This window comes from Ptychodera flava, chromosome 8 (genome assembly GCF_041260155.1).
Source record: "Ptychodera flava strain L36383 chromosome 8, AS_Pfla_20210202, whole genome shotgun sequence".
In the NCBI taxonomy this organism is placed as follows: domain Eukaryota; kingdom Metazoa; phylum Hemichordata; class Enteropneusta; family Ptychoderidae; genus Ptychodera; species Ptychodera flava.
Window position 1 is genome coordinate 30,049,407 of NC_091935.1, and position 16,967 is coordinate 30,066,373.

The 16,967-nt window shown below is 37.8% G+C and overlaps 1 protein-coding gene across 1 annotated transcript; it reads left to right on the top strand.

Moving 5' to 3' along the window:
- The first annotated feature begins 176 nt into the window (after positions 1-176).
- On the top strand, positions 177-16,490 carry LOC139139008 (exosome RNA helicase MTR4-like). Its single transcript, XM_070707693.1, has 21 exons — positions 177-335; positions 2,141-2,281; positions 2,710-2,839; positions 3,006-3,118; positions 3,682-3,856; positions 6,452-6,542; positions 6,709-6,833; positions 7,192-7,290; positions 7,605-7,925; positions 8,329-8,541; positions 8,870-8,995; positions 9,347-9,497; positions 10,383-10,555; positions 11,146-11,451; positions 12,024-12,116; positions 12,562-12,657; positions 13,074-13,237; positions 13,789-13,951; positions 14,546-14,708; positions 15,377-15,481; positions 15,919-16,490. The coding sequence occupies exons 1-21, from the start codon at positions 217-219 to the stop codon at positions 15,969-15,971; spliced, it is 3,120 nt and encodes a 1,039-aa protein (XP_070563794.1). The 5' UTR covers positions 177-216; the 3' UTR covers positions 15,972-16,490.
- Positions 16,491-16,967: the final 477 nt, after the last annotated feature.

The window sequence follows — 16,967 nt, forward strand, 5'->3', positions numbered from 1 at the left end:
TGAATCTGTAAGAATTATAAAATAAACACACATAGTTGGTTTCCAGAGAAATATTTCCTGTCCCCTGTTAATGTCTGCCTTTTGTGCCTCTCATTCAAAGTGGGATGCTGTAAAAACGAAAGAAATAACTATGTTGGAGAGGGGGCGCCTCATTCTCGGCAACCTGGAAGTTAAAAGTGTACCGTGGGTAATTTGTTTGACCTTCCATTGCTCAACATGGCAGACGCATTCGGAGGCGAGGATCTCTTCAGCGTTTTCGGGGAAGAGAGCTCAAAAGAGAAGCCAAAGAGCAAAGAAAAACGGGGAAAGGACAGAGGAGGAAAATCTCACAAGTCGTAAGTATGATAACTGTGGTCGATTCATAATTTTCGGGCGATCAAAAGACGAAATCAAATGCGGAAACGGACAACATTCGAGATGACAACAAGCACATGCACAATAACTGAGTTCACACGTGCACGATGTTTTCAACATGTGTGTGAGCTTGACATTCGCCACGAATTACTTTTTGATGACATCGTCGGTGACTTCGCCATGTCCAGATTCAAATAAAGCACGCTTTTCCGGAATACCGGTTGTAATTAAGCCTGGCGCTCCGATCTTGCTCACCACAGGCTCTTCGATCGTGAAGCCCCATGATATACAAGTATCACAACACTCAAGTATGGGGCTTCGCGAAGCGACGATCAAAGCGCCTATGGTTCTAACGTTATTATCTGGTTCAGATTGCTGTTCACATCTTCAAACTTGTTGTACGTTCACGGTACTGTGCCATGACAATTACAGATGAGTTTGAGAAAATAAAGATGTGACCCTCTCCAGCTCTCCTCCAAATTCCAATACATTATGATTGTGAATAGAACCGTGGATAGTACTAGCTGCAAAATTGTAGCGCTACGGTGAGGCGGTCGGTGATTTTTGGTTTTTGCGACTTCGCTCACCAGTAGCGCTACAATGCCGATGGCCCTGTAGAGGTTAAAATAAGCGCATCCTACTGGACCAGACGTGTTATTTGCGTTTGGTCGTACCGATTTATCACTACTGAAGACTAAACACTATACTACACTAACCTTGTCGTTTATGGGGTTTGGAATTTGTTCAAACACGTCGATCATGTTCCATAAACATTTCTTGGAGCCGCCATTACCAAATTCCAGTAATGGCGGCTCCCAGAAACATGGATGCCCCTTACTCAATGTTTATGGAACGTGATCAACGTGTTTGAACAAATTCCAAACCCCATAAACAACAAGGTTAGTGTAATATAGTGTTCAGTCCTCAGTAGTGATAAATCGGTACAACCAAATGCAGTAAATATGTAGTATTTCACATCAACACACCTCGTCCAGTGGGATGCGCTTATTTGGAACTCTACAGGGCCATCGGCATTGTAGCCGCTACTGGTGAGCGAGGTCGCAAAAACCAAAACTCACCGACCACCTCACCATAGCTACAATGTTGTAGCTACTTCTGTCCTATCTATGATAGACTTAGACGCATACATTCGCCAAGATAGGCATGAAAGTGGTATGTCTGTACACCACTTGCTCATTTACGGACACAATTTTGACAAAATATACCAGCACATCACACTGAAGTAGTTGTTCTTTGGTAACTATGCCGTTCACTACTTCATCTCAAAACTGCCTTGGCTCAAAACGAATACAAGAGAGGTCGGCCAGTTGCGAGCTCGACCAGTAGGAGTACTCAGCCAGTTATGAGCTCGGCCAACTGGAGAAGTCGACCAGTAGGCAGTCTCCGCCAGTAGGAGTGTGCAACCACTTAGAATGTAACAGTGTATTTCTATTGTTTAAGGTCCTCCAAAATCATAATGCAAAAGCGATCTCAATGTCATGCATGATGAACATAATGCGTGCAAACTTCTCAGTTCACACACATACACGTGTATTGGATGAAGTGATTTAGTATGAAATCATAGAATGGCAGAAAATGACACAGAAGATGTGGTGGTTTTTGGATGAGTTGGTTTTATATGAAGTGGTTTTGTTCAAGTTCTTTCAGCCCCATTACAGTATGTACATGTCTTTTGTGTTCCTATATTACTTTGATGAGAACAACGGATTCATGTACAGGAATAGAAGGTACAGACTTCAAAAAAATCATTTCTGTGCTGTTTCAGGAGTTCATCAGAAGTCATCGTGGGAAATGCAGTGCCTAAAAGTTCAGGAATCAAACGAGAGTTGGGAGCAAGTGCAAATAACGAGAGTGAATCCAAGAGATCAAAAGTTGTATCTTCTTTACACATCACAGAAGACTTTGCGTGAGTAATCAATCTGTGCTATCACATTACTTCTTATGTTTGTTTTTTGAAGCTTTTAATGTATATAAAGATATCTTGTTTTCATTATTTCATTAACTATTCTGTGACTTTTACACCTGTCAGTAGCTGTTTTTGACCCCTTTATTTCTAAGGACCAACTCAAAAGCTAATATATACAGACTGAAAAAGTATGTACCAATACAGAACCACAGTGAAACTGTCATTTTGTTTTGTAATTACAGTGAACAGTTTGCATTGATGAAGGCAATTTTGCACAGCCGTCAGATGGCATTGAATTAAGTGCAGTGCTGTTTATAGGAATCAAACTCATCCGTAAGTTACCAAACAAGAAACTTGCAAATCTGAAAATAATGTAAGACATGTAATGTTGCCAGGTTACATTCACTCAATTTCGTGTTTTCTTCCAGGCCATCAGAGAACTTACCCCAAGTGAAAGTGTTACCTGTTGAAACACTAGAAGCATGCACCCATGAGGTAGCCGTGCCCCATGACTATGATTATGAGCCACTGAAACCAACAGGCAGCAAAGCAGCTAAGGTTGGTGGCGCTGTTCTATCTGCTGCATAGTTCTTGGGCAGTTCAATTTTACCCTTAATAACTGTAAAATCTGTCTTCTGTAATGTGCAGTCTGCTAACATGGTATTTGTTGTTTGTCTGAATTCACAGCAAAGATGTGGTAATCATTTATCTCTCTATTTTGTAGGAGTATCCTTTCATCTTGGATCCTTTCCAGAAAGAAGCTTTGAAATGTTTAGAGAACAATCAGTCAGTGTTGGTCTCTGCTCACACATCGGCTGGCAAGACAGTGGTTGCAGAGTAAGTATCTGTGTAGTATTACAGATGAATCTGATTTGTTGAAGTGAGTACACAGGTTTTACACTGTCATCTCCAGTCCTTATCACCTGCTCATTGTCATACAAGGTGAAACCATGACTGTGTGTATTGATTTAGGTGTGATTTGGTCATTCATCCTGATATGTGAGAATACAGGAGACAATCATCTCAATGTTTTCACTTTCTGAGAAATTGTCACGCAGAAGGCAAGCTGAACAACTGCAAACAATGTAATTGAAACAAAAAAAATCTAGGTCAGAGTTTACAAATGCAAAAAGTTATCAACTGCATAAATGGTAAGTAAGGCCAATGCTTTTAGCCAGAGCCAAAATTGTGATAATTTCATTGTGTAGTTACTATTTGTCATTCCCAAATTTGAGAAAAAAAGAAACTTTCGCATCTACAAATGATGTAGATGCTACAAGTAATGGTATCAGGTGACAGTCATACAATTTTATCCAGCATAAACACCTAACGACACTTATACTGGAGGAGAGAAAGGTATATGATATCAAAAATGCTCATCATCCCTTTTAACATTTCAGATACGCCATAGCCATGTCTTTACGAGATCGCCAGAGAGTTATCTACACCACACCAATCAAAGCCCTCAGTAATCAGAAATACAGAGAATTGTACGAAGAGTTCCAAGATGTCGGTCTGATGACTGGTGATGTTACCATCAACCCGTCAGCCAGCTGTCTTGTCATGACAACCGAGGTGAGTTTGAAAATCACCTGAACTCAAAATATAGATTTCGAGAGAAAAAAATTTTCAAGGTGATCAGATTAAATGATTTGTGCTTGCTGGACTATGCATTGTCAATGCCTTGATATGCCATTTTTATCACAACTGGAAGTTGTGATATAGAGGTGGTTTCAACCGTGTGTTTGATGTCGTCCATTTCCGTAAACGACAAAAAGTCAAAAACTGCTGAACAGACTGCGTTGATATTTGATACCGATACATAGACTGGTTCCAAGGTTCCAATTCTGAAAAATTGAGCCAAACAGAGTGCCGGTTAGATAGTTTTGGGAAATTTCTAACCCCCTTTTTATCTAATTGATTTTAGGGGTCTTTCATATATGTAGTTTTGGAATGTACACCAATCCTGCATTGTGGACTGTTTTATGAGTTGTTGAACAGAAATGAGGTTTTGATGAATGTTAGAAATATGCAGGATGGCTGATTCGAAGTATAAGAGATTTCTATGGTCTTTTGGGCATCAAAAGCATTAAAAAGAACATATTTAATGTTTTAGATCCTCACTTTTGAGATTACCCTAGGCATTTGTTAAGTAAACATCCTTGAGTCAATATACAGACTTTGACATTCCAGAGATTAAGTATCCACAACTTCACATGTTACAGTCTTTCACTACAATGGTATGGCCCAAACCCATTGTTATCAATGGAGAGTGTGGACCTGTCTACAGGAAATTGGGGTGAACAGGTTAGACAATGACGTTACAAGTTGTAGGTTAGTTATCAAGGTAGCACCAGCATAGAGTCCTGAGCATCTGTCCATGTGTTCTCACAGCAAATTACAGGGAAAAAAATTATTTGAGAAGTTTCTCTCCTTTAAACAGTAGTATATTACAATTTAAACCTGTCATGGATTGATTGCTCTGAAATTATCTGAAACACAGTTATTGCCCATTAGCAACAAATCTACAGCAAGATTTATGTAAAGTTCATGAACTTACACAAGGTATTAGACAAAAGATGACCATGACTTTGCTACTTTTCAACATTTATTTCATTCAGATTTCCTCAGCTTAGTGTATAATTTTGTAATCTTAATTACTGTCAACTTAGCTTTACTAACTTACTCTAACCTCATTATTCTTACACTACTGTTATACCTAACAACCACAAAATTTCAAGAGATGCATATATGATTGTCACTTAACAAACAATTTACAAATATGTCTTCTGCTTTTTCTCCATATACATATACATGTCTCTTTTCTCATAAAAATGAGCTTAAAATCACAATGTGAAAAATAGTCTTTCAGCTACGGTATATGTTGCTCATTGACTTCGTGGTCTGTCTAATTCACAGTGAGTGTGGTTGTTGATAAATGCCGATAATACTAGGTGGTCATTATGTCCAAGCGCCATTGGCGGTATTTTTTAACATAATGACCATAGGTCATTATCACATCTGGAAGTTGTGATATAGGGTTAGCTTCAACCAGTGGTGGACAGTGTCCATTTTCCGTAAACGACAAAAAGTCAAAATCCGCTGAACAGACTGCATTGATATTTGGTAGAGATATTCAGACTAATTCCAAGGTTCCGATTCCGAAAAATGGAGCCAAACGGAGCAGCGGTTAGATAGTTTTTGGAAATTTTAACCCCCCTTTAACTAATTGATTTTAGGGGTCTTTCATATATGTAGTTTTGGAATGTACACCAATCCTGCATTGTGGACTATTTAATGAGTTGTGGAACAGAAATGAGGTTTTGATGAATGTTACAAATATGCAGGATGGCTGATTCAAAGTATCAGAGATTTTCATGCGCTTTTGGTAATAAATTGATAAAAAACAACATATTTAATGTTTTAGATTTCTCACATTTGTTATGACCCTTAACATTACAGACTTGATGACATAACTAGCTGCTGAACCTGTTTACTGGCGCATTGATTTAAAGACAAAGATCGTTTTATTTTGTAATAAGGACGTGTGATTTCGTAAACATAGTCTATTAGCCTGGAAATGTGATTTTTGCGAATATTGCTTCCCCAATGACAAACAGTGTGGTTTGAAAATGGCTTGAATTCGCTACTTCGGGACTTTGTTTTCTGTGTGCATTTACTGACAAACTCCAAACCCGCAGCACCTACCAATTCAGTATTTCATGTACAGGTGTACCCAGAGATAGAGTAGTTTCACAATTTGCCAGTTGTGATCAAGTGCCATTGGCGCTATTTTTTAGTTTGTGAAGATATTGGTCACTTATGGTTCTTTCATGATGCCACATGTGACACATATGCAGGTTATTTGTACGTCTCAAGATTCACTTGTACGTTACAAATTGAGAAGGAAGAATATATTTAACAATCTGTTGAACCCTTGAGTCAACTATTGTTGTGTGTTCTCTGAATGTTAGTGTGAACAAAGACTAGAACAAAGCAAAACATTGTTGTGTAGGAGATCGTGCTCTTTTCTAAAACTTCAAAGTTGCTGTCTAATGTCGGGAATTAATTTCCTCACTCTCCCAGAGTTTATGTCTGTCATTTGTGCGTTGATGATCTGAAACAGTAGATTCCTTTAATGGAGTACTGTAATGTCTGTTTTGTTCACAGATTCTTCGAAGTATGTTGTACAGAGGTTCAGAGATCATGAGAGAGGTAGCATGGGTTGTGTTTGATGAAATCCATTACATGAGAGACAAAGGTAGGATAGCAACCAACAATCATTTGGCACCCCCACCCATCCCACCACAGATCAATATTTTCATTTCGTCACAAAAGGAAGTGTTTAGAAGTTACCTTCAGACTGATTACTTGTGAGAATATTATTAGAAATGGAGTTACCTGACAGGTTTTCATGTGCATTTCAGAGCGTGGTGTTGTGTGGGAAGAGACTATCATCCTGCTGCCTGACAATGTACACTATGTGTTCCTGTCAGCCACCATACCAAATGCCAAGCAGTTTGCAGAGTGGATCTGCCATCTACACAAACAGGTATAGCCAAGTACCAGCTCAGTGTTTGTAGTTGCCCGAGGAATGTTAATGTTCAGCCTTCATGCCTGATGATTTGTGCTACATTTTCAAACAGGGCTTGCCTGTAATTCCAATCCAATATTTTTTTTGTAAATTTATTACTTTGTTTACATATTCATTCAATGTTGGTCATTCAATATAAGTGATGATCTCAATGTCAAATAAATACCACAGGACACAGAAGAAGACTAGTTCTTATTCGGGCAAATCATTGTGTAAAGGCACGGTCCAAGTAGCATCGGAACATAGAACGGGGAGTGTCCATAGATTTTGTTCAAGAATGAAAATCCAGATAACTATTTTCTTTTTTCCATTTCAGCCATGTCATGTGGTCTACACAGATTATCGACCAGTACCTCTACAACACTATCTCTTCCCAGCTGGTGGAGATGGCCTTCATCTTGTCGTTGATGAAAATGTAAGTCCTGTGGAATAAAAATGATCTAGACAACAGTACTTGGGAAATCTTTTGCACTTGAGGTAGTTTTGGTGTCGAACAAATGAAAATTTGTGCTATCATATCGGTTGTGAAAGAATGGGAGAATACGTATTCTTCATGCCAGTTTTAGACTACCTATGCAATGTATTTTGAAGAAAGCAGTTCAGAAGAACCTGTTTTGCTTGTTGCAGTATCATTAAAGTGATTGTATGCCAGTGGAAAGAATCGTGTCAAAAACAGAATAAGAAGTGTGAGATCGCAGGAGTAATCTCTGTGTGTTCTTTTATCAACAGGGTGAATTCCGTGATGACAATTTCAATGCCGCGATGCGTGTGCTTCGTGATGCTGGGGATGCCGCCAAGGGTGACCAAGCAATGAGAGGGAGGAAAGGTGGGACCAAGGGTCCATCCAACTGCTTCAAGATCGTAAAGATGATCATGGAGAGGAACTTTGCACCGGTCATTGTCTTCAGTTTCAGCAAGAAAGAGTGTGAGGCGTACGCACTACAGATGTCTAAGTTAGATTTTAACACGTCCAGTGAGAAGGGTCTTGTTGAGGAAGTGTTCAATAATGCTATCGACTGTCTTTCTGATGAAGACAAGAAACTACCACAGGTAATGTGTTTTTCCACAGATGAATTCTAGTGAATTTTACAAAAATGTTGCGGAATTGATGCCTAGAACTTGTGTCAGAAATATTATTAACCCTTTAACCTCATCCCATTTTGTTGCTTTATGAGTCCAATCAATAATTTAGTTTAACCAAAGACCAAAGGTAGCTGGTGAAAGCATAAACCCATTCACGCCCATTTTTCTATGGTAATGTTCAACTCTGTCATAAAATACAGTGAGTTTTACTTTTTGCTTTTCCGTAAAAATGCCGAACCCTGTGACCACCATGGTTTGGTAATCATATGTTTGTATCGGAAAGTTCAGAGAAGTGAGTTAAAATGGTGAAACAGCGTCATTATCACATCAGATTCAAACACAACTAAGGCGACACTACTATGTATTGCAGGTAGAGCATGTACTTCCACTGTTGAGAAGAGGTATAGGAATCCATCATTCAGGGTTGCTGCCCATCCTCAAGGAAACCATTGAGATTCTCTTCTCTGAAGGACTCATCAAAGCACTCTTTGCAACGGAGACTTTTGCCATGGGACTTAACATGCCGGCCAGGACTGTACTCTTCACAAATCCCAGGAAATTTGACGGCAAAGACTTCAGATGGGTGAGAACACTGTTATTCATATGCATGTAGTACATGTATTTGAAGTGTCTGACCATGCATGTATAGGCTACAATAAAGGCCATTGCTGGCCCATATCATCCAAGTGCCGCAAAGAACATCTAATCATATAAATTGGTTGGAGGATTTACTATTCTTTATCAACTTTTAGCTTGCAAACAACAATAATTTAATATGATAAACCACTCAGGTGATTCTTTTAGATGGTGATGACAATTTGCGACACTTTACGAAACATGAAGTTACTCTGTACCATGTAATGGAGTTGTTATAACTCTTTATGTTGCTTCCTTTCATTTTCATCCGGTAGATCACATCAGGAGAATATATTCAAATGAGTGGACGTGCCGGAAGACGTGGTCTTGACGACAGAGGAATTGTTATTCTTATGATAGATGAGAAGATGAGTCCAGGTGCCGGCAAAACTATTCTCCAGGTCAGTGGGATAAGTTATTAGTAAATAATTATTGATGGGTGACTCCATATGCAAAAATAATTTCTGTCATCACATATCATGCTTGAAAAGCAACCAGTAGTTTTAGATGATGTTTTAATTTACAACACCACAGTGATTTAGAAAGACTCAAAGGCAAATGAAAATTTTTTTTGAAAAGTGAAGAGAATCAAAACTCTGTTGCAGTTTCTTTATTCATGTATGTTGTCAATTTCACCACAATAATTTCATTGGCCAAAAACACATTGTATTGTGATGTGCCTTTCTCGCGTGAATGAATCATTCACTATGGGTATACCTAATTCTTGCCTTGATAAATTCTTCACATTTCAGGGCCAGCCAGATCCTTTGAATAGTGCATTCCATCTCACGTACAACATGGTTCTGAATTTACTCCGAGTGGAGGAAATCAATCCAGAGTACATGTTGGAGAGATCGTTTTACCAGTTCCAGAACTACTCTGCAATTCCTGAAATGTTTGAAAGTAAGTAATCCTTTGACCTCTCAACTTTGAACCTTGTGATTACACTGATTGTAAGTAATGCTGTAATGTTTCATATGTCAAGTCAGTAAGGGTCCCTAGAGGCACTGTGGGGCATTGATCAGGGTTTCTGTCTCATCATCAGGGGATGATGAGTTTTAGACGTATGTCCAGAGAAACAGATTCACTGTCGGAGGATGGTGAGTTTGAAACTCTAGCACTGTGTCATGCCCTTGAGCAAGGCACTTTACTCCTCAGTGCTCTATTGGGTAATGGGTACCTCATCCAGTAATTGGGTGTTCATATATATATATATATATATTATATATATAATATATATATATATATATATATATATATATATATATATATATATATATATATATATATATATATATATATATATATATATATATATATATATATATATATATATATATATATATATATATATATATATATATATATATATATATATATATATATATAATATATATATATATATATATATATATGTGTATGTGTGTGTGTGTGTGTGTGTGTGTGTGTGTGTGACAAAACATGATGAGAAGGGTCAATATAACAACAAAAATATTTCAGCCTGTTCATCCCTAATTCATGGTAAACAGGTCCACACTCACCATTGATAAGAATGGATTTTTGGCAACCTATGTGGCGAAAGATTTAAAACTTCTGCAATTTCGAACTAGTTCAGTGAATCATGTAAGATTTCTTTGCATTCTTGGTGGTTAGTAGTGCATATGGCTGATTTTATCGACAAAGTTACCATCCACAGTCCTGAAACTACCCGAGACCCTGTGTTTCATAGCTTCCATGACACAGATTCAGGGCAGTTTTCTCAACAATGTGAATATCATTTTTTTTCAGAGTTGAAGAAACTTGAAGATGAGTACAACTCTGAAGTGATTCCCAATGAGGAGAGCATTGAAGCATACTACAAAATAAGGCAGCAATTAGACAAACTAGGCAAAGAAGTACAAAGTTTCATCAATCAACCAAAATACTGCCTGCCATATTTACAGCCAGGAAGACTGGTCAGGGTAAGATGCTCTGAAATCATTGCTCTTTCACCTTTACCCTTTCACCTCCGAACTCAGGTCAAGGCATAGTGAGACTTCAGTGCAGATGAGGTTTAAACAAATATTGCAGATGCTCCAATGATCCGTGCTGGAGATATACACTCAAGAAATACCCAGTGGTTTTACAGACAAGTTGTGTTCATAGACTAGGAGTCTGTGATGAACTTGATATAAGATTGGCAGATGTGTTATTTTGGCTCAAGCACAGTAATAATCATTAACCAGTAACCTAGGTGATTATTGAATACAATGAATTTGATGATATTTGTGGAACGTTACATTCAGTACTATGGTATGCCTTATGTATCATTCGTACATTCAGTACTATGGTATGCCGTATGTATCATCGGTATCAGGCACAAGATGTTTCATTGAGCAATCTAATATAACAACTCAATCCAGAATAGGAAAAAAGATGCTGTAAAATCAATTAGAGGAATACTGTTGTCAAGTGAAATTGGCATACAATATTATGTCCAAGCTAATATATCTCAACTCTTTCATCTACGCTGATTTATCTTGCAATGCGCTGTCTCTGATATTTTGATCAGGTGAAAAACGATGATGATGACTTTGGCTGGGGGACTGTCATCAACTTCCAGAAGAAAGCAAACCAGAGCAAGGCCAACCCAAAGGAGCCTTTGTACATAGCTGAAGTTCTACTGAACTGCAGCAAAGATAGCATCAAGAATGCTGCCACAGAATCTGCAAAACCTGCCAAGCCAGGTGAAAAGGGAGAAATGGTTGTGGTACCAGTCATGTTGCATCTTTTGGTTCACATTAGCAGTATCAGGCTCTATATACCAAAAGATTTGCGACCGTACGACAACAGACAGAGTGTTGGAAAGTCCATCCAGGTGAGGGACCAGAGTTTTGAATAAGTAGAACTGTACCCTTCCCATAATAGAAACTTTGTGTATGTTCTTAAGAACAACGTTGGCTTGAAACAAGTAATCATTGTGACAAGAGAATAAACAGTGATACTGAAGTTTAATCGCATTGTTGTTATTGTCACTGGACAAACTTACTTAGAAGATGAGGTTTCCATGACAGGACTTCATTTTGTTGTCTTTCCACAAAAAACAATTTTTGAAAGGTTGGTGCAGTGATAGTTGATGGGATGCAAATATTTCCATGGGTGCTTACTGCAGAAGGTACACAATTCACACAAGTTGTTTAATTCTACAGCATAAGGTGTGGTGGGCTAAATATTGGTTGCTCCTAGATTAGGAAGTGAGCAAACAGTGAGTTTTATAAATCTCATACCTGGTAAAAAGAACAGCATCAAAATGTTGGTGTTACTTACATTTTCATAGAGATATTGATGTTACTGGTACTCATAATCTGTTGCTATAATGTGTATAGTTAGATGGATAGACTGCATTTTGCTTCATTTTTTCCATAATTCTTACCTTTGCTTCTTTAACAGGAAGTAAAGAAGAGATTTCCAGACGGCATACCGTTACTTGATCCCATAGATGATATGGGAATCAGAGACACTGCCCTCAAGAAAGTGGTTGAAGTGAGTGTTACAACTGTTAGTCAAAATAAATCTTTTGCCTGCCCCAAAGGAATTTTCAGTGCACTTTGATATACAGAGAAAACATTTTGTTTTATATTATAGGCCATAAGTACGTCAGAAAACAAACCTCTTCAAAGGCCCAAGGTTCACATGCTGTTTTTACCTAATCATACATAAGTTAAAGGCACTGTTCGCGATCCCTGGGATCGCCTCTGTTCTAGTCTGTAAGAGGTTTAATGAGGTGTGATAGCCTTTTGTTTTCCATTGAAATTGTAATATGATGGGTAAATTTTCTGATGAGACAATCTGGTGCCAACACAGGCCTTTAAGCATACGAAGAAAACAGTCACAGTAGCACAGCTAGCTTTGATGTAGCTTCATTGTGAGAGATTTAGGGTTAGTTTGCCCAGAAAACTGATGTCACTTTTTGAATCTATTTGACCAGAAAATTGAAGCATTTGAACACCGCATGTACTCGCAGCCAATTCACAACGATCCACAGCTTCAGAAGTGGTACAACATGTATGAAAAGAAAGCTCAGGTAATTACTGTATACTTTTACACTTGTCATCTTTCCAAAGTCACAGGACTGTAACTGTCATACATCTTTCCCCACTGAATATTTGGTGTCAATCCTGATTTTACACATTTGCATTTCATTGAATGTTTGTTTGCTGCCCTTGACATCTCCAAAAATACAACGAAGTTAAGTTCAGAATGACTAATAGTATCAGTAAGTATAATTTTGATTTTTCAAAACTGAACAGCCATTTTCAGACTATTGATGAGTATTTTAAGAATGATTTACCAAACCAAATGGAACTTGTTGAAGATAGTTTAGACCGAGATTGTCATAAACTAGGTACATTTCAAGAAAATTAAACTGTCAATTATGAATTTAACCCATTCCAACAAAAAAAGGATTTCTGTTTCATTCATGTCGATGTATATCTTCAGCTTGGTGCAGAGATAAAAGGTGTGAAGAGAGAGCTGAAGAAAGCCAAGACCGTCTTACAGATGGATGAGTTGAAATGTAGAAAGAGGGTCCTCAGAAGACTAGGGTATGCCACAGCATCAGATGTCATCGAAATGAAAGGAAGAGTAGCCTGTGAAATCAGCAGGTAAAGTCAAGTTACGCACACTGTCATTTGCAGATTTTAAGATTTCTTGTGTCTGTGTCTGGTTCAAAGGGATTATAGGTCAGTCATATGTGGTTTGTGAATTCTTGTTTACGAGGCCTTCCACGAAGCTTCATGTACAAAGAAGGGGGTTGCTACACACAAACTTGTCGGTCAAATATCAATACTCAGTATTTCACATGGTGGAATTTTACAAGATGCAATTAAGGTTTTGGCACACAGGGTTTAGTTTTGACAGTCTTCTCAAATCATGCTTGCCCAATTTGCTCCTCAAATCACAAAGCAGTATTAATGTCGGTATTTAGTCTTTGTTACTATCACACTGTGGTCCTTACTGCTGTTACCTGTAGTGTCTTGAACCATTGAAGGGCTTGATTTGAGTTTAGTGTAAAACAATTAAACATTGTTATAAAAACGATGGTTTTACTTGTAATGTTGTTTTCTTTGAATCCAACTATCACCAAGGTTATTGCCTCACACTTGACAGACACTGAGAAAACACATTCTTCTATTTTCTTCATTGTATTCCACAGTGGTGATGAACTGCTGATGACAGAGATGATCTTTAACGGTGTCTTCAATGAACTCAAAGTAGAGCAGATTGTGGCTTTGTTGAGTTGTTTTGTCTTCCAAGAGAAAGCCAACGAAATGCCCAAACTGACTGAGGAACTGTCAGGACCTCTCAGACAGATGCAGGTGAGATGAGAGCGATAGTCATCAGTTGTCGTCATTGTCATGTTGTTGCTGTCACAGTCTACAGTGTTTTGTATGTGCTTGAATGACAGTTTACGTTGTACACTCTCTCACAGCCCATTGTTGGCTACTCAGTTTCTATATGGTTCCTATTTCTGATTTGCCCTCAATGGTCTGGCTTAGTTCGCTTGAAGGAAAACTTGCAGAGAAACCTCACTGCCAATGTCAACTCACTGCTTCGGACTACTCTACGCTCAAATTCAGGGCAAGAGAGGCTAAACAGCATAGCTTATGAGGGCTGTTAGAGAGTGTATGTACATTCAATTTGTGATCCACACAGCGTAGCTTATGAAGGGCCATGAATGAGACTATGTACGCTGTGACACTCCTATACTGGATAACTCAGCAACAACTACAGTAATTAGAAAAAAGTAACAACAGTATTAAAAGGCAAATTTGGATGCATTTGTTCAACAGGTTTTTATCCAAATTCAATTTCAAACCACAAGTTTCAAACTTTTGTCCAATTTTCCGTTTGTCTCGTACACAACCCTTCTAATGTAAATTTATTGCCATCAATAATCTTTTCCCTGCCAGGAATCTGCTCGCAGAATCGCCAAGGTCAGTGATGAAGCCAAACTTGACATTGACGAGGAAGATTACGTAGACTCATTCCGACCACATTTGATGGATGTCTGCTTTGCGTGGGCTAACGGGGCAAGCTTTGCTCAAATCTGTAAAATGACAGACGTCTTTGAAGGTTAGAGATAAACCTTCCTTTGCTTTGTTACATTACAGATCTTCTGACGGATTATACTCACCACTAGTCAGACCATGTAATGTAACGGAAAATATGCAAGAGAGTTCCTTGCTGTAGAGTAAACACTTTTGTGCTAAGAACGGAGACTTTTAATGATGATAATCCACTGATTTGCTGTCTCTTCCTGTGTATTATATTATCTGAAATATGAACAGTGCAGTAATTTGAAATGAATCTGGAAATGTTTTTAGCAGTTATATAGCTTTCCACACTGAAAACAAAATCATGAATTTAAAAACTTTGAAATATTCTGTAAACCAATGTAACAACAAAAATAGTGCTCCGATCATTGTTGTTCAGTGTCCTGTGTATCAGGGAAGGTCAAAGTTGAGAGTTCAAGAACCGATGAGGAATCACCCATTGTGTTATGACATTATAAAGTGTGTTTAGGAGAGAAAGAGTTACAAAAGATGTTGCACTGACAATTCTACAACCAAATGAATGACAATAATGCGACACATTCTGTGATATTCATCTGACAAACCTTGACAGATCAGTGCCAACTTTGTGTCCCTTTAAATTCATGATGAGACCGTCATTGTAAACTGAGAATAATGTAACAAATACATGACCACCCTCAATGACCCTGTAACATGCTTACTTTACAGGAAGCATTATCCGGTGCATGCGTCGGCTGGAAGAATTAATGCGTGAGATGTGCCAAGCTGCCAAAGCCATCGGTAACACCGATCTAGAAAATAAATTTGCTGAAGGTGAGGAAATACTAGCTATTGTCTCTCCCCAGTGTTACATCTATTATACTGTAACTGTCCTTTTTGAACAAATTTACAGTCTGTCACAAAAACTTTTCAACCCAAATGATTGTAAATGGATGTAAGTTGTACTACATGATATTAGTCAACCACCATACACTGTATCAGCAGATATAGAAATTCACAAATGAAAGTTATTTGTGTGGTGTGTTTGTAGCAATGTTTAGATATATTCACAAAGACTTTATTATATTCATAAAGACTTAATACAAAAATAAACTTCAGTACTTAATTTGAAACAAAAATTGAAAGCTATACAAAAATTCAAGCATTTATTAACGCTCAAAGCAGAACAAATATTGTTGGACATCTAATTTACAGATATGAATTGAATCAGAAGAGTATTAAAAGCAAAAAATGTGTTTCTTTTTTTGTAGGTATAACAAAAATCAAGAGAGACATTGTATTTGCTGCAAGTTTGTATCTCTAGTGGATATGGACACCAAAGGAAGAAATTGAAAGACATGGATGATAAAGAAAGAAAAGAACAGCCTCCTTGGAAATTGAGGTGTTCAGATTATGGAATTTGGGGGAGGGGGGGGGGGTGCATCAAGACTGAGGGACACTATTGTGCTCTTTCAAATAAACACTCAAGTACATTTTGTATGTCAGAAATATCAAGTTTGAGTGCAAGGCATATCTTAGAGGATGTTCACATATTACTGGTAATTTCTTGGACACTCCTGTCCTAGGGATATCAACTGGATGCATAAATTGCAGAATTTAACATGCAAAGCAGACTGTGCCACGATCAACTTGTCAGAGAACAAAGATTTAAAAAATATTTAAAATATTTACTGGTAGTAACGAATATCAAATTCGTCTTAACTGTATAATCTGCCAGCTTTTTCTGCACAGGTTCCAATCTGCATCACTTGTAATTCTCTGCCAAATCTTTCTTCAGTTGTAAAGTTTATAGATGTTTGAAATAAATTTCTCTTTTATTTGATGTCTGTTTCAGTGAATTTTATGCTATTTCCAGTCAACGCTGGAGAACTGCTTTCTTTAACAACAATTGCCTAATCTTTGGATTATTAACCTCGTAGCCAATCAAAATAAGTGCCGATTGAAAGACACATACATCCTCTTTGTGTTACATTACACAATAGGCATTGATGAGTGCAGTTTTCAAAATAATATGCTAGAACTGTTTTAAGTATCACAACTGACAAAGGCAAAAATTTGGTATACTAAGTGTAATTGTACAATACAATAACAATTAAGTTTTCTTGACTTCCATTGTCTTTCTTGTTAAAGAAATTGTTATGAAGACAACAAACTGAAGGAGAACAAAACCAATTGAAGTGAACAGACCTCAGTGTTTATTTGATGATAGTGTTACCAACCAAAAGCCTCATGTCAACCATACAGATTGTATTTACATTATCAAGCTAATCATATTGATGATGGAGAAAGTTTTGAGTAC

Excerpts from the sequence above, each read along its gene's own strand:
- LOC139139008 (XM_070707693.1), top strand. The coding sequence starts at position 217 with ATGGCAGACGCATTCGGAGGCGAGGATCTCTTCAGCGTTTTCGGGGAA. Across the intron at positions 7,291-7,604 it reads ATCTTGTCGTTGATGAAAAT|GGTGAATTCCGTGATGACAA; the intron begins GTAAGTCCTGTG and ends TTTTATCAACAG. Across the intron at positions 12,117-12,561 it reads CCCTCAAGAAAGTGGTTGAA|AAAATTGAAGCATTTGAACA; the intron begins GTGAGTGTTACA and ends CTATTTGACCAG.